This window comes from Populus euphratica, unplaced genomic scaffold (assembly GCF_000495115.2).
Source record: "Populus euphratica unplaced genomic scaffold, PopEup_1.0 scaffold10.1, whole genome shotgun sequence".
Lineage (NCBI taxonomy): Eukaryota > Viridiplantae > Streptophyta > Magnoliopsida > Malpighiales > Salicaceae > Populus > Populus euphratica.
The window spans coordinates 2,420,365-2,440,601 of NW_011499856.1; the positions used below are offsets into that span (position 1 = coordinate 2,420,365).

Here is a 20,237-nt window from a genome sequence, read left to right on the forward strand (position 1 = left end):
TCTTGTAGGGTTTTCCTAGTTCTTATTTAGTGTTTCAGCATATATTTTGCCAAATCAAACTTACTTCATGCATCATAATGATTCGTGCAAGATCGTGCATTTTACATGTTATGTTGACCAGCCCATCATCCTCAGCGTCTTGAAAAAATAACATCCCAACTACGTCACCAAAAATCTCGTAGCCTATGTCAGTGCATAACCATTTTCCCTTTGTGAGAAATAAAGCCATTTGCCATCCATAGTGCTATTAGCAGGTCCTTCTCCATGACAAAATCTTTCGGGAATACAGAGCAGAAGTCGGAGCATTCCTTCGATGAAAATATTTTATGCTTGAAATTTATATAAATTAACACTATTTTATATTTAATTTTTATTATATAAATAAAAATAATAAAATTTAAATTTATGATCATTTGGTCATTAAAATTTTGATATCATATTAAAAAATCATCTCAACTCAATAATTTAAATTATTAGATAAAATTCTAAAATATAATTTATATTATTATCTAATATACTTAACACACAATAAACTTGTTTTAAAGCCAATTTAGTCAATTTCAAGAATGTTTTAATAGAATATCTTTTTTCCCCATAATTCCTTTCAATGTTCATAAACAATTAGGCAAGGATAAACAGATATTATTCTCTTGCCACTTCTAATGACTTTACCACCCACAATTTTCTTAGTTAGATTAATAAAAATTATTTATTTAATTTAGAAAAATATTTTTTTATGCTGTTTTTATTTGCTTTTCCTATTTAGTATAAAAAATCAAATATTGAAATTTGTGAATTTATTTTTTCTCATTTGTTTAGTTTGTTTTTTTTTTTTTATTTAAAGAGCTGTAAACTTTTTAAAAAATACAACTACCAGGTGTGGTGAAGCATTGAGAAATAAAATTTTAAATTAAAATTTTTGTGTGATTACTCTATATAATAGAATTTTATAATGTTTGTTATTGTTGTTTTTTGTGTTATTTTTGTCCGGAAATTGGCATCCAAGCTTTATAGTTTTAAATTATTAGTTATTATATAATGTTTAATTATTATAAATAAAAGAGATGGTCGCAAAACAAGATATACTCTTGTTGAATGGGATGAGGTGTTTTTTATTCAAGAATGAGATGTTTAGAATAGTAGAAGACATTTAAAGATAAATTATAAAATTAAAAAAGAAATATTTATGAACTGCTAATAAAAACCATGTGAAAATAAATTGTACAATTAACATATCAACCGGTGGAGATAAGGACCACTGGGAATGGTGAGAAAAGTGATGCTGGATACATAATTAATTTTAAAAATCTATTTTAGATGCATGAATGTTGGTATCATGCATTAAGTCCAAAAAATGGGCCTCAATTTCACATGAAAAAGTGAGCAATGAAAGCGTTGTAATTTGTGGTTTGGGAACGTTGTCATGTTGTGCTTGGCTTTTAGAACAGACTTAGGAGTTAATGAATTAATTATTTTTATTAAAAATATTATCTTTTTATTTTACTTTTTAAAATTGATTTCATTGAGTTTGATCCTGTCAACTAAATCACTAAAACTCCACTAGATCAATTAATTCTTACTTTATCAATTTCTTTAATAATTTAACTCAGATTAAATTCTAGATCTTAAATTTCTCAAGTGAACTTAGGCAATTTTCTTGTTGCTTTCCACTTGGTACGTCGTTAAAAAACATATATATATAAACCTAAGAGGGCGCTAAGTGATTCAATGTGTTCTTGGGGAGGAATCACTATAGATTCCAGCAGTGATTTTTTTTTTTTGTGCGGTTGTTTAGTCCTTTAACTTAATTTGTATTAATTTGGAATTATTCTTGGTAATTTATTTTTTAAAATTTAGTGTACAAGGTCAAAAAAACATTGTTTTGATTTTTTTAAAACATTCAGTTTCCCTTGAATAAGATTTAATAACTATAGATACATCCATCATACTCACACATGGAGATAACTTAATTTTTATAATTTTCTTGAACAAATCATTGCTTACATTTATATTATGAGCATATTTAAGGAAAGCCGGCTTGATAAAATGAAATTGATTCCCTAACCTTGACCATTGTGGACTAAAAGGAGTTTACAAGCTATTTTGCCTCTCCCTTGGAACAAAATTAACCGTAGTTTATAATATAATGCCCACTCTCTCTCTAGAGAAGAAGTTTGCATCAATGTGGTAGCCCGGGCTTGAGAAATATGGCATCTAAAGAACAGATTGCCTACAGAGAGAAATAATACATGCCAAATTAAGTGATTAAGAAAATGAGAATGGGATGATCTAGGCAGCTATTTTTATTGTCTTTAGTTTTTGATCGAAGGTAGCTAACTAGCTAGGCCTCGAGATCAAGGGCACTTGGGTCTTCCTTCCTTGGTCTTCCAGTTATTATAGCAAGGGCATGTTTCCTTGTTGCCATAAGTCCCAGGAGGAACACAGAGGCACGTCGCACAGCATTTCAGACAGAAGAACATGCATGGCTTCTTGTGTGATGTTGCTGAGCAGCGGTAATTACATCTCGGTTTGCATTCTGTAATGTCAAAATAAGTAAATTAATAATTAATTTCACACTCTTGATATGCTACGTATGTAATGTAATGTAATTTCTCAAGAAAAATACATAGTTTTTAAATCTTTTCTTCATAATTCCTTTCGATATTTATAAACAATTATCGAGTGATTAATAGATATCATTCCTTACAACTTCAAATGTTTTTACCAACTAAACTAGTTAGAATCCACATTTCTCTTAGGTTATAGGCTTGTTTAATAGGAAAGAAAAAACCCAAGAGAGCAAGCATAATATATATATACACCTGAAGGACGGAGCTTGGCACCATGGATCTGTTAAAAGATTCAGAAGGAAAAAGGAGATTAGAGGTAGCTCTTTTACAAGAGTGGTGACAATTTTTATAAGCAAAGAAAGCTAGCACATACATATATGTAAATTCACATACCTCAGCCACGTTAGAAAAAGTAATTAGAAGAAGGAGAGAAAGGACCAGCAAGAGGGAATTGCGACTGAGGCTAGCCATGGTGCTCTCTTATCTCTCTTCTCTCTCTCTATCTTTCTATATTCTAATAGGGTTTTCTATTTCTTTAATGGAGATTTTTATTTTCCATGGGGATTGTGGGTTATTATTTATAGGGATATCTTAGGGATGACATTAAGGCGTGAATGCTGGGATCAGGCATTAAATCCAAAAAAATGGGTCTCAATGTCACATGCAAAAGTGAGCAATGAAAGCGCCGTAGTTTGTGGTTCCGTTTTTTCTTTGCTTTTGACAACTTTGTTTTGTAATGCTATAGGTACCAATAATGTTGCCGTATTGAATTTGGATTGATTGGTATTTTGATTGAAACACAGCGGTTTTTTTTTTTTTTTAATTTTTTTACATAAATTTGATCGAATCAACTACATTACTAAAACTTAATTAAACCAATCAAGTTTTATATATTTATATTTTATTTGGTTTAATTTAAAACCTAACTTGGATATATCAACCTATACATAGAATATATATAGAACATGGAGAACCAACTTTAATAATTATTACAAGCAACTCTCACAGTATGCTTTTCACTTTGTGGTTGAAAATAGATATATGTAATGGATATTTTATACTCTTTTTGTATAATTATCAAAGATATATGGTGTTTTAATGGAATGTTACTTAAAGAACTCAAATGTTTAGATTAAGTTGTTTGGCACAATAAGGAGAAACGTGCCTTGGTTTTATATTTATTATTAAAAAAAAAAAAGAGTAAGAGGGCTAGTGATTTACTATGTCATACATATGCATATGATAGGAATCATTATGGATACTTGTAGTGATTGCTCTCTTTTATTTTTGTTTATAATTTTTTTTATTATTATTTTGTTCCTTAGTTTTTTCTATTTGTTGTTTTAATAATATATTAGTTTGAAATTAGTTTTGAAGATTTGTTTTTATGTTAGTGCATGCAAATCTCGCACTATCAAAGAAATATTTTATCACTCAGCTAATAAAATAAAATTTAATTTTATTAATTTAAAAAAGTTTAAACCTTTGAAGATCAAATTTGAAGCTTATACAAGTATTCAATCCCTTTTTTTATATATAAAATCAAAGACTAACTTGCACAGCCAATTAAAAAGTACATTTTTTTAATTTAACTTTATGTTTTAATTTGATCTCACAACATATTTATTTAGGATTTAACTTAAATATTCATGCTGGTTTTCTAGATACGGGGTTCTCACAATGTCAAAGAAACATTTTGATACTTGATTGATTTTTGATTTGAAAAAATAAAATAAAATTATATTAATATAAAAATAATTAAGTTTTATTGAAAAAAAATTAAATATAAAATAAATATAATGAGTTAGGATAGACAAGCGAAACAACTAAGCTAGCATTTGTGGAAGAAGCCCCCTACATTCTAGGATGCATATAACTTCTTCTAGTGTTCAATCATTGACTTTCTTGGTGTGCTGGAAGTAGTTGGTCAAATACGTTTTAAAGAGGCGATACATGTTAGTAGAAGGATGATGTTTTGGTTATGGTGATATTTTTTTTTTTATCTTTTCTCTTTCTTATTATGTTTTAATTTGATCCCCCTCTTTTCTTTTCTTTTTTGTTTCATGGCCATTTCATTTCCCAATTTATCAATTCTTGATTTTCCTTTTATTTTTTGGGTCTACTTCTTTTATTATTACTATTTTTTGAAATTGTATTGGAAAATAAAGGGCCACAAACTGGTTATGAAACTAAAGGCGGGCATCAATTGGTTTGGTTTAATTTAGACAAGAAACATCAAAAGAATTGCTTCTTTTTTTTTAAATTTTGAATTAAATGGAGCAACTAGTTCAAATCTAGCAGTTTGGTTAGTTTTGTTTTTAATTTAAAAAATAATCCATAGATCTTTTAGTTGTTTTTTTTTAGCTAATTTTATAGGCTTTGATGTAATGTGTTGGGTCTTTTTGGGTTTTTTTTTTTTAAATTTAGTTTGGTTTGGTTTATTTTTTATAATTCAGTTTGATTTTTTTAGTTTTTCAAAAATAAAATTGAAACCAAATTAATTTTTTAATTTTTTATAATTAATTTTTTATTTTTTATTCCAAGCCAGTTTGTTTAAATAATTCGATTATTTAATTGTTTTGCTTGCCCTTATCTTGAATAATAGCACTACTCATAGTATTTAGTACAAAAAAAATGCTAATTTTTTTTTACTATACATGCACTTATATTTTACTATATTTGAAATGATCATTTTTCTTTCTAAAACAAAATTCATTAATTTTTTTAGGGGTAATATTATTTTTCTCACATAGTTTTTTGGTCATTATCAAATTGATCGAGAAAAATTAGTCTTTGTATTTTTTTAAATTAAAATGATTTATTTACCTTTAAAAGCAAAAACATTTAAACATGTCCTTCATAGACTTTTTTTATTTTTTTTATTATTCTAAGCACAATTAAATGACTTTAAAGTGACTACAATGGGCTTTTTCATCTTTTCCTTAAGGGTTTTTTTTTTTTTGGTTATAATCATGTTAACCATGGGATGATTTATTATTTTAATTAATATAAAATATTATTTAAAAAAAGATGACTAGTGCGTGTGCTGAGTGGGGGTTGTTTGTATATTTTGAGCAACATGTATAACCTTCTCTAGTGGCCGAAAACATTCAACCACCATGTCATCTGAGGAGGTAAGTGGCAACGCATCTAATAGGGTGTCATCTGAGGAGGTAAGTGGCAACGCATCTAATAGGGTAGCATATGTAGCTTCATGAGTGGTGATGCGGTGTGCAATGGAAGTTTTTCCTTATCCATCATTTCTCTCCTCTTCTTGCTATTCACATTATTCTAGCCAAAATAAAAAGTTGTCCATCATTTGTTTTTATTTTAATTGTAGTTTTTATTTTTATTTTATTTTTTATTATTTGATTTTTATATTAAATATAGTTTTTATTCTTTTAATTACTATTTTTTTAATTAAATTTATTTTTCAATTTTATTCCTCATTATTTAAATTCATTTTATTTTTATATTAAATTTGATTTTTATTATTTTAATTAATTTATTTATTGCTTTGGATTCTTTTTAAAAAAAATTAAAATTTTTAAAAACATAAATTAAACCACGTTCTGGAACCGTTCGAGCAGTTCCCAGACAGTCTGAGTAAGTCTCCGAATCAAGTATGAGTGAATATTTTATTTAACCAAATCACCGGATTTAGAAAAAAAATAGTTAAACCCTGTGCCTTGTCTTCTCCTTTTTACCTAAAATAGCCCTATAAAGAGGATGCAAAAAGCTCCCTATCTGCCTAACAGTAGACAGGACATGTTACATGTGGTCGAACATGCCTAGGTTTTGAATTCGTTGTTGCCTGAAGAAAAAGAAAGCATCAGCTCCACATCACATGTTACCAATCTATGAGAAGGCAAGAAACAAGCTATACTTGACTTGAGTTTCAAACATCATGAAGCTTCAAAAAAAAAAAAAATTAAAAATTAAAAATGAAGCTCCCAGTCTTAAGATCCAGGACATGCAACTGTCACTTATTGGAACAATATCCACCATCCTCATTATTTTGATCAGAAAAATCCCACCAAGCACCTAAATCATCAGTGGCCAACAGCTGACCTAACAAATTCTATGAATCTTGATTCAGTCCACCCAAGAAAACAGAAACAATTTGACTAGACTGTTTTCAAGAACACAGATTGCATCACATAGCTTTACTTTCGTACATGCACAATCCATTATAAATTAGTTATTATGAAGGGCAAACCAAGTTACGAGACGGACTGATGCCGAAAACCAGACAGATCAGCATTCTGTGATATGTCAACCAGCTCCTTTTGGCCACTGTTGCTATTGCTGCTCCAATTTGCAATCACAAAGCCCTCATTCTCTGTCCATCTTGCGGAGGAACAACTGAACTAAGCCTGATATCATAAGTAATCGCGATGATGAAAGTCATCCGCTGCTGAGGAAACTCCCTAACAAACTTATGAGGTTGGTAAGTTGAGCATTGCGGATAGTTTTTGCAGGTCCCAAAATTCTTTCTGGGACATGATAACAGCTCCCACAGCCAGAGCAGCAGACACAATAAACGTGCTTCTTATGCATCCAAGGCCTCGTGAAAATTGTCCCAGAATTGCCTTGCAGTACTTGTCTGCTTCTTTCAAGGATGCATGGTCGCCTGAATTTTCTGCCTTTGCCAATACTTTCTCATTCTATAAAAAAGCACAGCATAAAACAAGTTATATGTTTAAAGACACTGACAGGCATAACATTGTCAGTACAAGGTGGAGCACCAAGTTAGACTAGGTGCACTAGCAACTAAGGCATATTACCTGGGTCCCAATCAAAAATGAAAAATTATAAATGCCTGGAGCAATGAGAAGAAAAACACAAGGTCCCTTGTTTCTCTTCCTCCCTTGTTAGGAAGAAGAGGAATATTAACGGTATCGTAATTCAGAAAAGTCAAGTGATGTTTACAGAATTCACAAACAACCAAGCTAAGATGCCTAATGGTAAATTTTCTCAGTTCATGATCTAAGAGAATAACCTAAAGAATTAGTGATGGTCAACTGACCCAAAACCTTTATTTTAATACTCTATACATTTCTGTAAGTAAATATGCAGATAAATATGAAAAATATGTTACCTTCTGCCTGAAACTCTTTAGGGTTTCCCTCACTTGGTCAAGACAAGAATGTTTGACAGAGTGGTCCTTCCATTCATCCAAAAGCTGTCTCAAAACCATGACACTTGCTTTGAGATTATCCAGATAGAACACATCCTGTTTCCAAGTAGTTCATGTACAGGCAACCAAAGTCAATGATGTATATAAAAACAGCAACCAGTCTCAAATTTACAATCTAAATCATAATAACATCAGAAAACGCCTACCCATTGTTTGTAACACTCAGGGTTCTGTGTCAAGCACCAAATGAAAATGTCACTTGCTTCCTTTGATAGTTCAGTGTTACCTGCAGAAAGCATTGATAATCAGGTTGTGATGCCCACTTATAGACAGCAATCAATTCATGACAAGCAGCCAATTTGAGTTTAGAATACCTTCTCCAATAGCTTTGACTGAAATGTTCAAAATCTGCTGCGTAACTTGCTTCATTGCTTTGCTTCCAGAGGAACCAGCGAGAGCAACCTCCTTTAAGGTTGGATAAACAGCTTCAAACCTCTCGGTTGCCTAAGGGAAAAAAAAAAATCAAAACTTGCCTCAGACCTAAAATGCCTAACAAAATCTAGAAAGCTGCACCAGAATACCCACCTTAACTCTAGCTGAAGGAACTGGGAAGGTTACTCTCATCAAAAGCTCAAGAGCAGAAGGTGGTACCAAGCGCTCACCCTTTTTAACAGCACCATTTAATAAAATTGTACAAGCTTTGGGGGATGATAAGATTCTAATCCAAAGAAAAAAAAAAGGGGGTGGGGGGTCAGAATAAAATATGAACAAACTCTGAAAAATGTCAAAGATCTAAATGACACAAGCATCGGATAGGAAGGTGTGAAATTAATCTGAATCCCGATGGTACCTCTCAATCAACTGCAAGATCAAGTCTCTGGATTGAGGATTACTGCTTGATTTCCCACTCAGCATAGGGAAGAGAACACGAATCCACATGTACAATCCCACAACCAAATCTCCTTGAGATGCCTAAATGAAGATACAGTTCCAAATATCAAAATCTATTTTCCTAAGAGAAGAATTCACATATTTGGGAAGGTCAGGTTACCTGAGCAATCATCCATACAGTGACTGGAAGCTTGTCTTGTCCTTGATGTTTTGGATTTTCACTAATTACCGGCAATAAATTGATCAACACATCAGGCTTGCGTTGTAATGCCATTGCCAAAACCACAAATATGGCAACCTGGAGCCCAACAGTATATTTATAGAACGGTCAGGCACTATTACAACAGCCATGAGAAAAATTTGTAAAAATGAACATATAGTGTCCCGGGAAACCTTTAGCATTGATGCTGGTGTGCTAACCATAAACAATGCCTTAAAATAAGCACAGTTCCTAACATTCTTCAAACAGGATAGAGGCATCTGACTTACTTTAGGGAAAAATACTTATCTACAAGGTATTCATACACAATACTAATCCAAGCCTGTGAACTGAAGCAGTATCTGATAACAAGTATTGCATAATGTATTGGGAAGAATGATCTATTTTTACAAAGAAAAGCAGTAGCATTTCATGGTTTGTTGCTTTTTTAACATGCAGCAGTTGTTATGGTTTTGCTGAGATAAAGAATAGGAAAGGGAAAATAAGACTATAACAAACTGACAGCAGAGATTCTCCTTAACCACAAGGAAACTTAAAGTACCAGGGGAAGCGGCATTAATAAAAATAAAAAAGAGGGGGGGGGGGGGGAAGAAAAATGAAATTGATTCCCAGATAATTTTTCTTTAAAGCAAGGCTCAGTGGATGAAACTATGGTTTGTGTCAAAATTAGATTCCAGAATTATGTGCCCAAGTTGATGGCAATTGGTGCAATGATTGTTGCTGCATTGATGCTTTTTGCAGGTTGGTTACCCGATTTGCACCAAAAAATGTGTCCTCCATCTCTTCACACCAACCTTGGGGGTTTTTCATGAATTCTAGCTATGTTTTACAGGTTTGTTAGTGTACCAAAACTAAACTTTTCAGTTTATGATAATTTACATACACAGCTACATTATTGTTTCTGAATTTATTATTTTATTTAGAGGAGTAACAGATTTTAAGCATTTAATTCAAGCAACTTGATGGAACCAAAGATTTTTTAACAAGTGACCAAGCATACATGTGAGCAATACAGAAGCAACATAAGATTGAAATGTTGTGAATCAGCTAAATACTATATCAATCCCTGGTTTCTTTCAAGTCTTTCGGAGTTCTCTCCAAAACAATATTAGTTCTGATAAGCCAAATATATCTGAGAACACTCATTATCAAATTTTGAACACTAAAAATTCTTTTGACATGGTTAATAGGCATATCCAAAAATTCAATTTTTGCTAGTCTTAGTAGTTCTAGGGGCTCCAATTTCCACATTAAGGAACATTGGACACAATATAGACATATAGTGACAGGATGGCCAAATTAGAGGATTTGAACAGCTAATACCTGCGTTCCAGTAAATGAGCGTCTATTAATCAAAGCTCTTTGCAAACATATGACTCGTAACAACTTCTAAATTCTCACCTATAATACAGAAATTAAAGCACTGGCATGCAAGTACAAACCAAACATGATAATAGGTAAAAAAAAAAAAAACTTTTGAAAGAAAGTATTGACTAGCATTGAAGTACTTAGAAATCATATATAAAGAGATATTCCTGAAAGCTACCAGAGACTTGGATGGCGATTGCTGGACCACCTTTCTGGATCCCTTGGTAACTCCTTGATGACTTGCAAGGTCAGCGAAAATGCTGTCCACTGACCATAACACAAAGGACGCAAGTGCTTCAAGAGATCGCTGGCCAAGCCAGTCAACTGCCATCTTGTAAACATCTTGAGAGATGTGTGCGAGAGGAATCTGCTCAGAAAAACATTGATTAAAAATAAGATGTTAGAAATGGTAATAACATAAAAAATTCTTTCAAATCACATCAAGCAACTTAAGCTTCTCATAGAACAATATAAGTGGATCAATTCAGCTCGATCCATCTTAGATCATCGCATAAACGAATTACACGATGTCGGTACCTTACCATCTTAACACAAATACAAAAATCAGAACGAACAAGCAAAGACTTAACTACACCATTATAACCCAAATCATTCACGCCCGTTATTACTTTTTCCATAAAAATCAAATCTTTAAAGAAAAAAATATATTTTATTTTTTATGTAATCAAAATTACTATTTCCTAATTACAATTAAAATGATAAAAAAAAATTAAAAAAAAAAAAACACTTACATCAACCAATTTGCCAACAGAGGACTCTTTGAAGATCTTCAACCAAGGAAACTGAGCTGAACTCACTGATGAAAATGCTCTTCCAAAGTAATCAGCAAATCTCATTAATAGTATATCCTGCTGTGTCTCATACGAGACCTAAAACCGCCAAAACGACATCACAAAATAAATAAACAAATTAATAATTTTAAAAATGTACGGATTCAAATTAATTAAAAATAAAAAAGTAAGATCAGAGAAACAAAAAAACACAAGGATATTAATTATAATTATTAGTTAAATGCTTACAGTGATGTCAACAAGAAAGGCGCCTAAATCACCGGCATCGATCTTCGCAGCCGCCTCCGCCACCGTCACTTTTGGTTTCTTCGCCTTCGGCTTCTTTACCCTCTTCACTTGTTCTCCAGCACCACCACGGTCTCCATCGTCACTCTCGCCATCCTCATCAGAATTCCGCTTCGATCCATCTCTCTCGCCGCTCTCCTCCTCCTCTCTCCTCCTGCTCTCCTCCGCAATCCTCCGTCTCCGATCCTCGGAATGTTGCTCAATTGAACGAAACACATCAGCTTCCCCACCGCCTACACCGTTGGATCGTCGGTGTTCGGAGGAAGAATTCTCCGGCGAATGCGAAACTTTCGGGAGTTGTTGTTTCTTGTTCCGCTTTGAATACGTAACTGTTTTCCATCCGCCGTCGCTCTGATCTTTACCGTTAACGTTGCCTTTGCCGCTACCGTTTCTCATCTCAATTTCGTCTTCCATGAGAAGTTGTGCTATAAGAGCTGAATTCTCGTCCATGATTGAAAGGGCTGCGGTTTCAACGGAGCGACAGAAACGGAGGTTGAGTTTTCAACGGCGAGCGAGGAGGGAGGAGAAGGCGGGTTGGGTTTTTGAAGGAGAGGATCAGAGAGGGGGTCCCTAGTGTCAAAGGCCACGTGGATATTTCAGCTTAGGTATTTGGGCTTTTTTGGAAACGAATTTACTCGAATGCCATTATTAATATTTCTTGAGAGTCGGATTAACTTATTTAACTTGTGTCCCATGCAGAATTATTGGATTTTTAGCACGATTAGTCCCTATAATCTGAGACATTTATCAAATTCATCCTTTTTTATCAAATGTTTTTCTTTTGTAATTTAATAAGCTAGTAAAACCTATGCATTTGAAACTTTTTTATTATTATTAAGAGGAATCGTTAAAAGCAAACTAGAGGTTATAATTTTCATTTTTTTGGATTAATTTAATTTTTTATTTAAATAACTTTAAAGATGGACAAATGATAGTCCCGATTGATTTAAATTTTCATTTGAATAATTTTTATTTTTATTTACTAAGAGGAATCTTTCATTTTCTTTTCTTTTTTAAAAAAAATAAAGGGGCTTGAATCCAAGAAACAAAAAGATTACAACAAAGGCTCTTCAATTCCTATGCTAGTAATTTAAATTGTCGATGTAGTTTTTTTTTCTTTTTCTTCCTATACAAGACAAGGTGTTGCTATAGAGAATTCGCATGGATCTAAACCATTAAAAAACTAGGGTTTCTAATATATATTATCATTCAAAAATCATATCGATATAAAATAAAATTCTAACTTGTTTAGGTTTAAATAGTTTATTTCTCATCTTCTCCTTGCTTGAATCAAAATTATTTTAAATATAAAAAAAATATTTAGATTATAGAAAAATTTATGATATTTATTAAACTTGATATAACATTCAAGCTCTAAAATTTCTAACCCCACTATTTGATCGATTTAAATTTTAAATTAAATTATATAAAAGTTATCATGATATGACCTTATCAACCAGAAAGATAAAAAAAAATTAGATTAATTCTGATAAATTTTTTAAATTTATAACTTGAATTATAAATTTACTTAATTAAATTAAATTTATATTTTATTGTAACTTGCATAAGCTTGTTTGACAATGTGATTATGGTTGCTTTTTAAACTTTTCATGTTAAAATTCATACAAATAATTTTTTTATTTTTTAAAAAATATTTTTAATATCAGTACATTAAAATAATTTTAAAATACTAAAAACATATTAATTTAAAATAAAAAATAAAAAAAATATTTTATTTTTTAAAATATTTTTAAAATACAAAAACAAATATAAAAAATTATCTCAAATATTAAGAAGTTATATTAACTCGGTTCACTGTTACACAACCATATAGCTACATAAACAATTACTAGTTGTTTACCACGATTCATGCTTCTTTAATTAAAATTACAATGGAGCTCTTGTTGAAATCTTCGAACTTTTCTCCTCTTTATGATAATTTAAATAACTTTATAAAATTAAAGCAAGACATCTATAGTTAAAATAAAAAATAACTCCAAGTCTTGGTTTTCTTAAGTCGTCTTTGATTGCTTAGATGTCAATGCAATGGACGCAAGCTTGACTTTGCAACTCTCAAATATTTTAATCATGGTTTATTCCCATTTTCGTTGGCTCTACGCATGGTTTATAATTTCTATGTGCGTCAGTCAAAGTATGCTCCATTTTTGTAGTTGAATTCTACTATGCCCATGATGATATTTAAGAGGTTGTTTTAAAATGTAATAATAATTGTTTTTTAAAATATATTTTTGTTTTTAAAAAAATTATTATTAATATAGTATATCAAAACAATTCCAAATACTAAAATAAGATTACTAAAACAAGATTAATTTAAAGTAAAAAAATAAAAATTTAATAAAAATTCACTCCCTTCTAAATTTAATTCGCAGTCACGTATTGATATCGGGATTGCTTAGATTTTAATAATACAACAGAAGGGAATTCACGGTATTCAAATTAAATGAATTAGTGCTTGATGCTAATATGCTATTAATATTATTATTTTAATTTCATGCACTAACTTCTTGTATTGGAACAACTTTATAAAGTGTTGGGTCGGATGATAAGTATACGTGGTGCTTTCTTTTTCATATTATTATTATTATTCAAGATTCAATTAAATTCAAAGGGATGCTATGATGAAAATAAATTTCTTGGCATTATGGAAAAATATTTAAATATTCCATGCTCGGTCACATGTAAAATGAAAATGGAGAGATCACAATGCTTTCCCATGCATTGGATCTAGTCCAGATCATGAAACTATATCGTGCCACAACATGCTGAATTGTTGTCTCCCTCAAAATATTTAATTAATTTGACCAAATTAAGCATATAGTTATTATAATCCAAGATATATTTTAAAAGTAATTTTTACTTGAAAATTTATTAATATTTTTTAATACACACACAAGTCACAACAGTCAATTGAATCAAAGTGACGTATAGAATTCAAATAACAACCACAGTATACGATTGAAGAAACCTTCTTACAGCCTGGAAATGTTTTTAATAAATACTATTAATTATATGACTTTTTTTTTGTTTGAACTCTTGTTAAAAAGATAAATTTAAAACTATCAATTTATCATTGTAATACAATTAGTTTACCAAACAATGCAAAATAATTTTTTTAGCCGTCCAACTTGCTTTTAATTTATTTTTTTAGCTTCAAAATATTTTTTGTATTTTTTTATTGTTTTGATGTATTAATTTAAAAATAATTTTTTAAAATAAAAAATATTACATTTTTAAACAAAAAATACTCTTTTCACCCCTCTAAACACCCTTTAATCAACAAAATTGGTTAAATACTCACACAAAATTTTAATGATTTTTTTTTAATAATAATAAAAAACAAGTGAATTCGTTGAGATCTTAACTTTGATTCACGAGAGAACTTGCGTGAATGACCAAACTATATAAAGAAACACAAAACTTTTATATAATTACATTTCTTTATTTAACGTGTTTAATCATGTGATGGGTGAGGATTTATTAAACTCAAATGGTTTTAATTTAATAAAAAAATCACTTGAACTGATTGAAAATTCCTAATTAAGATGAAAAATAAATTAGAGACCTAATTAAGATTACTCACATAGGTTGGAGACCTTTTTTTTATGATTTATCTAAGATTTTACGGTGAAAAAAAATTGGTAGTGAGACATTTATATATATATATATATATAAAAGAGAGGATGATTAATAGCATCGAGCGTTCGTCCTTAGTGCACCCACCTACCCCTGTTCGCACGTGTGAGGAACAATATATATATATATATATATAAAAGGAAAATTCCTTCTCTACGTGTTTTTGCCCGTGATCAAATATATGCAGTGCCATCATTGTAATTCGGGGAAGATGAAAGGGTAAATAAGGAAAGTAAAAAGATTCGATATGAACGAGGGTCTGTTATTGTTTTATTTTTTAAACATATCTCTGACTGTTTTAGTGTGGGGCCATCAGCATCCACGTAGAGAGACCCCACCCCTTCATTTAGGTTATCTCTTCTAATCGGCAATTTATTAGTCTCACCACATCAGCCTTCTTTCTGTCACTATGCACACCTTACTTACTTTCGTGGCCCCCACTAAATTCTGTCCCCTTCGGGTATTTTAGAATTCCATCACAGTTTTATAAAAGTTTCGCGAAAATAACATGTAAGTTTTTTAAAAATAACATTTATTAGAGAAATAATATGGTTTGAATACAGTCACCGTCAATAATAGTAGTTAAACATTATTGTTATTTAAAATAAGGTTATATAAAAAAAAATGTCTCTTTCAATTCAATTAATATGAAGAAAATGTTAACTTAAAATCTGATGAAAACCTAATGAGTAAAAAATAAAATTCAATATCTAATGGTTAAGAAAGAATAGGTTATCAGAAATATGAGATTTATTTTTAATATATTTAATAGTTAAAAAAATTTTAATGAGATAATTCTATTTAAATCTTGGAAAATCATAAAACATGGCTGTAATTTATTAAGAGTTTAATTTATGGTTAATTTAAGGTTAATTATGATCTTTTTTAGTGTTTTATTATTAGAATTCTTCTGTCAAATTTTTTTTAACAATACTGGATGTGTTAAAAACTGAGTCCTCCATGTTTTGGATGATATATTTTCTCTTTTCTCATTTTTTTTTATTTTTTTATACCACATCATCTTTTTTTTTTCCTTGACGATTGGGTATTTAATACAATCTTTTAGGTATTTAATCTTCATAAAATATAAAATATTTGGTTGAATTTTATTGAGGTTAGTTAATTTACAAATGAAAAATGTTTTGAAACATTCACTAAACAATTGTTATTTCAAATAACAATTATGTAAAAAAATATATTACAAGAGAGGTATAAAAATAATATTTTAAAATACTTCTATCTTCTAGTTATATTATTTTTCAAATATTTTCTCATGTATTAATTTTTCAAAACTTTTAACAAATCATGCTATTTTCAAAGAAATCCACCATAACCCATGGGATTCACCTATCAATCATCTATTTTCAAAAGTAATTTTAAAAATATTTCTTAATTTTAAAAATAAAATTAATATACTTTTTAATAATCTTAATATTTTAATGTAAAACAAATAATTAAAAATATTCTTACAAAAACACGATTTTTCACTTTTCCAAACGCACATTTAAAGCTGCCTTGTACGAATTCCAGCAACCTGTTTCCCGTTAACTATCCCGACAACCTTTACAGCAAACAAAATATAATGTGTGATTTATTGTGAGGTGAGATATTTCAATTTATGGGGCTACCTGAGCCAGTAGATGATGATGGTGATAATAATGTCCGAAAATCTGCAACAACCTTGCAGAGAACCTTTTTTTTTTTGTTTAAAAGAAAACCATCTCTCTCTTTTTCTTATCTTCCTTTTCTTTTTACGAAAAAAGAGTCATCTCTTCTAGTAAATTGTAGTGTGGAACTCGGAAGTTTTCTTGCTTTTATTTCCTCCAGTAACTCACCCACCAACCACCTACCTCCGTCCTATCCTCCGGTTGTCCTTGTGCTGGCAAGGTTTTACAATAAAATAAGAGTTGATCTTTTAAAAATTCCAGTTAACCCGTAATCCGGTTAAAAGATGATTGGTTTTAATAAAAATCTAGAAAAAATGCTATTTTAACTTTTATTTAAATTAGATTAATTAACAGCACTTTAAAATTCATGGATTTTTCATTGTACGTGCATGCTAGACTTATTATACATGCATACGGTGAATCAAGACACAATTCATTGTGTACTTGTATAATAGTTTTGCTACATATATTGCATTGTTGCATAGATGCTGTAGTATGTAGATATTTTTATTATGAAGTATACTATTTGAATTTCCTCTTTACTTAAAACATTATGGGTTAGGGAGGTGTAATGATAGGGTTGCCCTTGCTACAAAAAAGTTGCAAATAATACAGAGGATAGGGTTATTTTTTTGAATGGAAAGAAAATAATCAGTTAGAATTTTAGTGGGGTTGCATGGCCCTGAAAGCAGACACCTGACGCTTGGCTATAAGCCAAGACGCTAGGACCAGCCAATTGAGTGCCCAGAGGATGGGAGGGCTTGCTCTATTGTGTTTTGAATCAATAATTGCGGCTGGAAACATTGTATACTCTGCCAAGAGCTATTGGGTCTCACTTAGCAGCTAAACCTAACGCTATTGGGTCTCGCTATCAAGCCGGACCTAACACACTTCCAAAGAGAGCTAGCGAAGAGCCGCGCGTGTGTGTGTGTGTGTGTGTTAGGGAGGGGGGGTTTGATCACCGATTGTGGCTAGGGGCATTATATCTTTTGTCAAGTGCTATCGGGTCTAGCTTAGCAGCTAGACCCAACACTGTTGGACATACCCCAATGAACATGTGGTGTTTGGGCTCCCTGCCTAGGGTTAGACACCCCTAGCACATCTGTGGTGCTTGGGTTGCACCTGAAGACACGTGGCGTTTGGGTTTTGCATTAGATTTGAGCTTCCTGGTTCCAAAATTCTAAATATTATTACTTGTATTAGAAATATTATCATTTGTATTATAATTAATATTATTAATAAAATAATTAATAAATTTAAAAGAAAATATTATTATTACTATTTAAATTCTATTATTATTTTTATAAGAATTTAAAGTTTTGATATAAAAAAATATTATTATCTTTGTTTGAAATATTATAGGAATTAAAAATAGTATTATTTGTGTCATGAATATTATTATTTTTACTATAATAAAAAGTATTAATATTAAAAATATTATCCTTTTGTGTTATGAATATTATTATTTTTATAATAATTAATATTATGAATAAAATAATTACTAAATTAGAAAAATTTTATTGTTAATATTAAAAACAATCATAAATTTGATTTGAAAGGTAAAATTAAAAACTACTACCATCATCATTATCATCATTATCATTAAAAAAATTTAAAAAATTATTATTGAAGAAAAACTACTACCTGTATGATGGACAGACCTCGGCGCACATATGGTGTTTGGACTATTTGCCTGTGTGCTGGCAGACTAAGTACACACGTGGCACTTAAACTCTTGTCTTAATGCTTGGCACACCACTGCACACACATGATGTTTGAGCTTTTTGCCTAGAGGTTGGGTACCTACGATGCACATGTGGGTATCTCCAATGCACATGTGGCATTTAGGTTGCACTGCAAGTGAGCCATGCCCATGCCACACTTTGGGTCATGGTGTTAATTCCAAGGTTCTGGATCTTATGATTCTAAATATTATTATTTGTTGTAGAAATATTATTATTTTTATTATAATTAATATTATTAATAAAATAATTAATAAGTTTGAAAGAAAATATTATTATTATTAGTATTGAAAACATATTATTTTTTATATTATAAATTTTTATGATATTTTTTATAGAAATAAAAAGTTAGCCCGCATCACGGTATTATTAAAAATATTCAGTAATTTTGAGTATTAATATAAAAAATATTATAATTTTCATTGTAAATATTATTATTTTTCTTATGATACAAAGAATTCATATAAAAAATATTATTATTTGTGTTCTAATTATTATTATTATTCTTATAATTCAAAGTATTCATATCAAAATATTATTATTTGTGTTCTAAATATTTTTTTTATAATTCAACATATTTATATCAAATACATTATTATTTGTGTTGCAATATTATTATTTTTATAAGAATTCAAAGTTTTAATATAAAAAATTATTATTATTTGTGTTATGATTATTATTATTTTTACTATAATCAAAAGTATTAATATTAAAAATATTATTTTTTGTGTTAGAAATATTATTATTTTTATAATAATTAATATTATTAATAAAATAATTACTAAATTAAAAAAAAATTATTCTTAATGTTGAAAAACAACCATAGATTTGATTTCAAATGTAAAATTAAAAATTACTACCACTATTATTATTATTATTGTTATTATCATTACTAAATTTTAAAAAAATTATTATTATTATTGAAAAAAAACTATATAAAAACATATAACGCTTGATCTAATATCTATGTGCTCCATAAATTCTAGCACATACGTGATATTAGTACTGCATCAAAACCCAACTATATTTAAATTTGGCATTTTACATAAAAAAAAATAATTAACTTTAAATCATTTGTTTTGCATAACCCAAGTCTAGCATCAACACCCAAACTTTTTTTATAAAAATAAAAGGTTAGTGGCTATTTCATTACCTATATCTTGTCCCAAATAGAATTTAATAAACATGATTGACATCCAAGATATACTTATCAAGTAGTAACAGAAGCCCCTTTCCACACTGTGTGCGGCCTAAGCCCCACCATCCTCTCGTCTAAGACGTGGCTATCATCATGAAAAGGAGGAAAAAGCTTGTAATCTTTTCTAATCTCTCCAAATGGCCAAAACACCTTGAAATCATAGAAGGGAAGAGAACCATAAGATGCTCTGTTGGGTTGATAAAGCAAATCAAAATCTAAAAAATAGATCAAAAACAACTTGAAATAAGCAATTTTTATTTACTACTTCCTTATTTAGGATAATCTACATCCTGTCCTCAGAGTAGTTGTGTAGCCTTCTACAGTACAGGGTCAGGAAGCCGTAGAAGTGGAAGTATGGGGGCAGAGAAGATACTGTAAGTTTTCCTCAAAGGGACATCACCGAGAAAATGTTGTATCAGCTTTAATCTCATAGAAGTGATCTTTTGAACTCGAACACATACTGATTATCAACTCAAAACTCAGGACTCCTCACTCAAGTGAGGAGTTCAGCTCAGTTAAAGTAAAGATTGGTTGATAAGAAAATGCCGATGTAACCTCTGAGCAATGAAGTTTGGGGCAGAGTTGACATGGTTTATATGCTAGGAAATTGTTACCTGCCACAATATGAGAACGTTTCCTGGGTACAACATAACAACCCATTACAACAGTGATGGATGTTTTACCATCCAG

At 30.2% G+C, this 20,237-nt stretch overlaps 2 protein-coding genes across 2 annotated transcripts; both read right to left on the reverse strand.

Moving 5' to 3' along the window:
- Positions 1-2,038: 2,038 nt before the first annotated feature.
- Positions 2,039-3,132, reverse strand: LOC105123460 (protein RSI-1). The gene is made up of 3 exons (XM_011023069.1): positions 2,964-3,132; positions 2,823-2,850; positions 2,039-2,536 (listed from the first exon to the last, which is right to left on the reverse strand). Exons 1-3 carry the CDS (start codon positions 3,039-3,041, stop codon positions 2,355-2,357), a joined length of 288 nt encoding a protein of 95 aa, XP_011021371.1. The 5' UTR covers positions 3,042-3,132; the 3' UTR covers positions 2,039-2,354.
- Positions 3,133-6,487: 3,355 nt separating this feature from the next.
- On the reverse strand, positions 6,488-11,855 carry LOC105123462 (uncharacterized). The gene is made up of 10 exons (XM_011023070.1): positions 11,230-11,855; positions 10,942-11,079; positions 10,368-10,556; positions 8,762-8,899; positions 8,561-8,682; positions 8,296-8,428; positions 8,085-8,214; positions 7,917-7,996; positions 7,672-7,806; positions 6,488-7,237 (listed from the first exon to the last, which is right to left on the reverse strand). Exons 1-10 carry the CDS (start codon positions 11,734-11,736, stop codon positions 7,010-7,012), a joined length of 1,800 nt encoding a protein of 599 aa, XP_011021372.1. The 5' UTR covers positions 11,737-11,855; the 3' UTR covers positions 6,488-7,009.
- Positions 11,856-20,237: the final 8,382 nt, after the last annotated feature.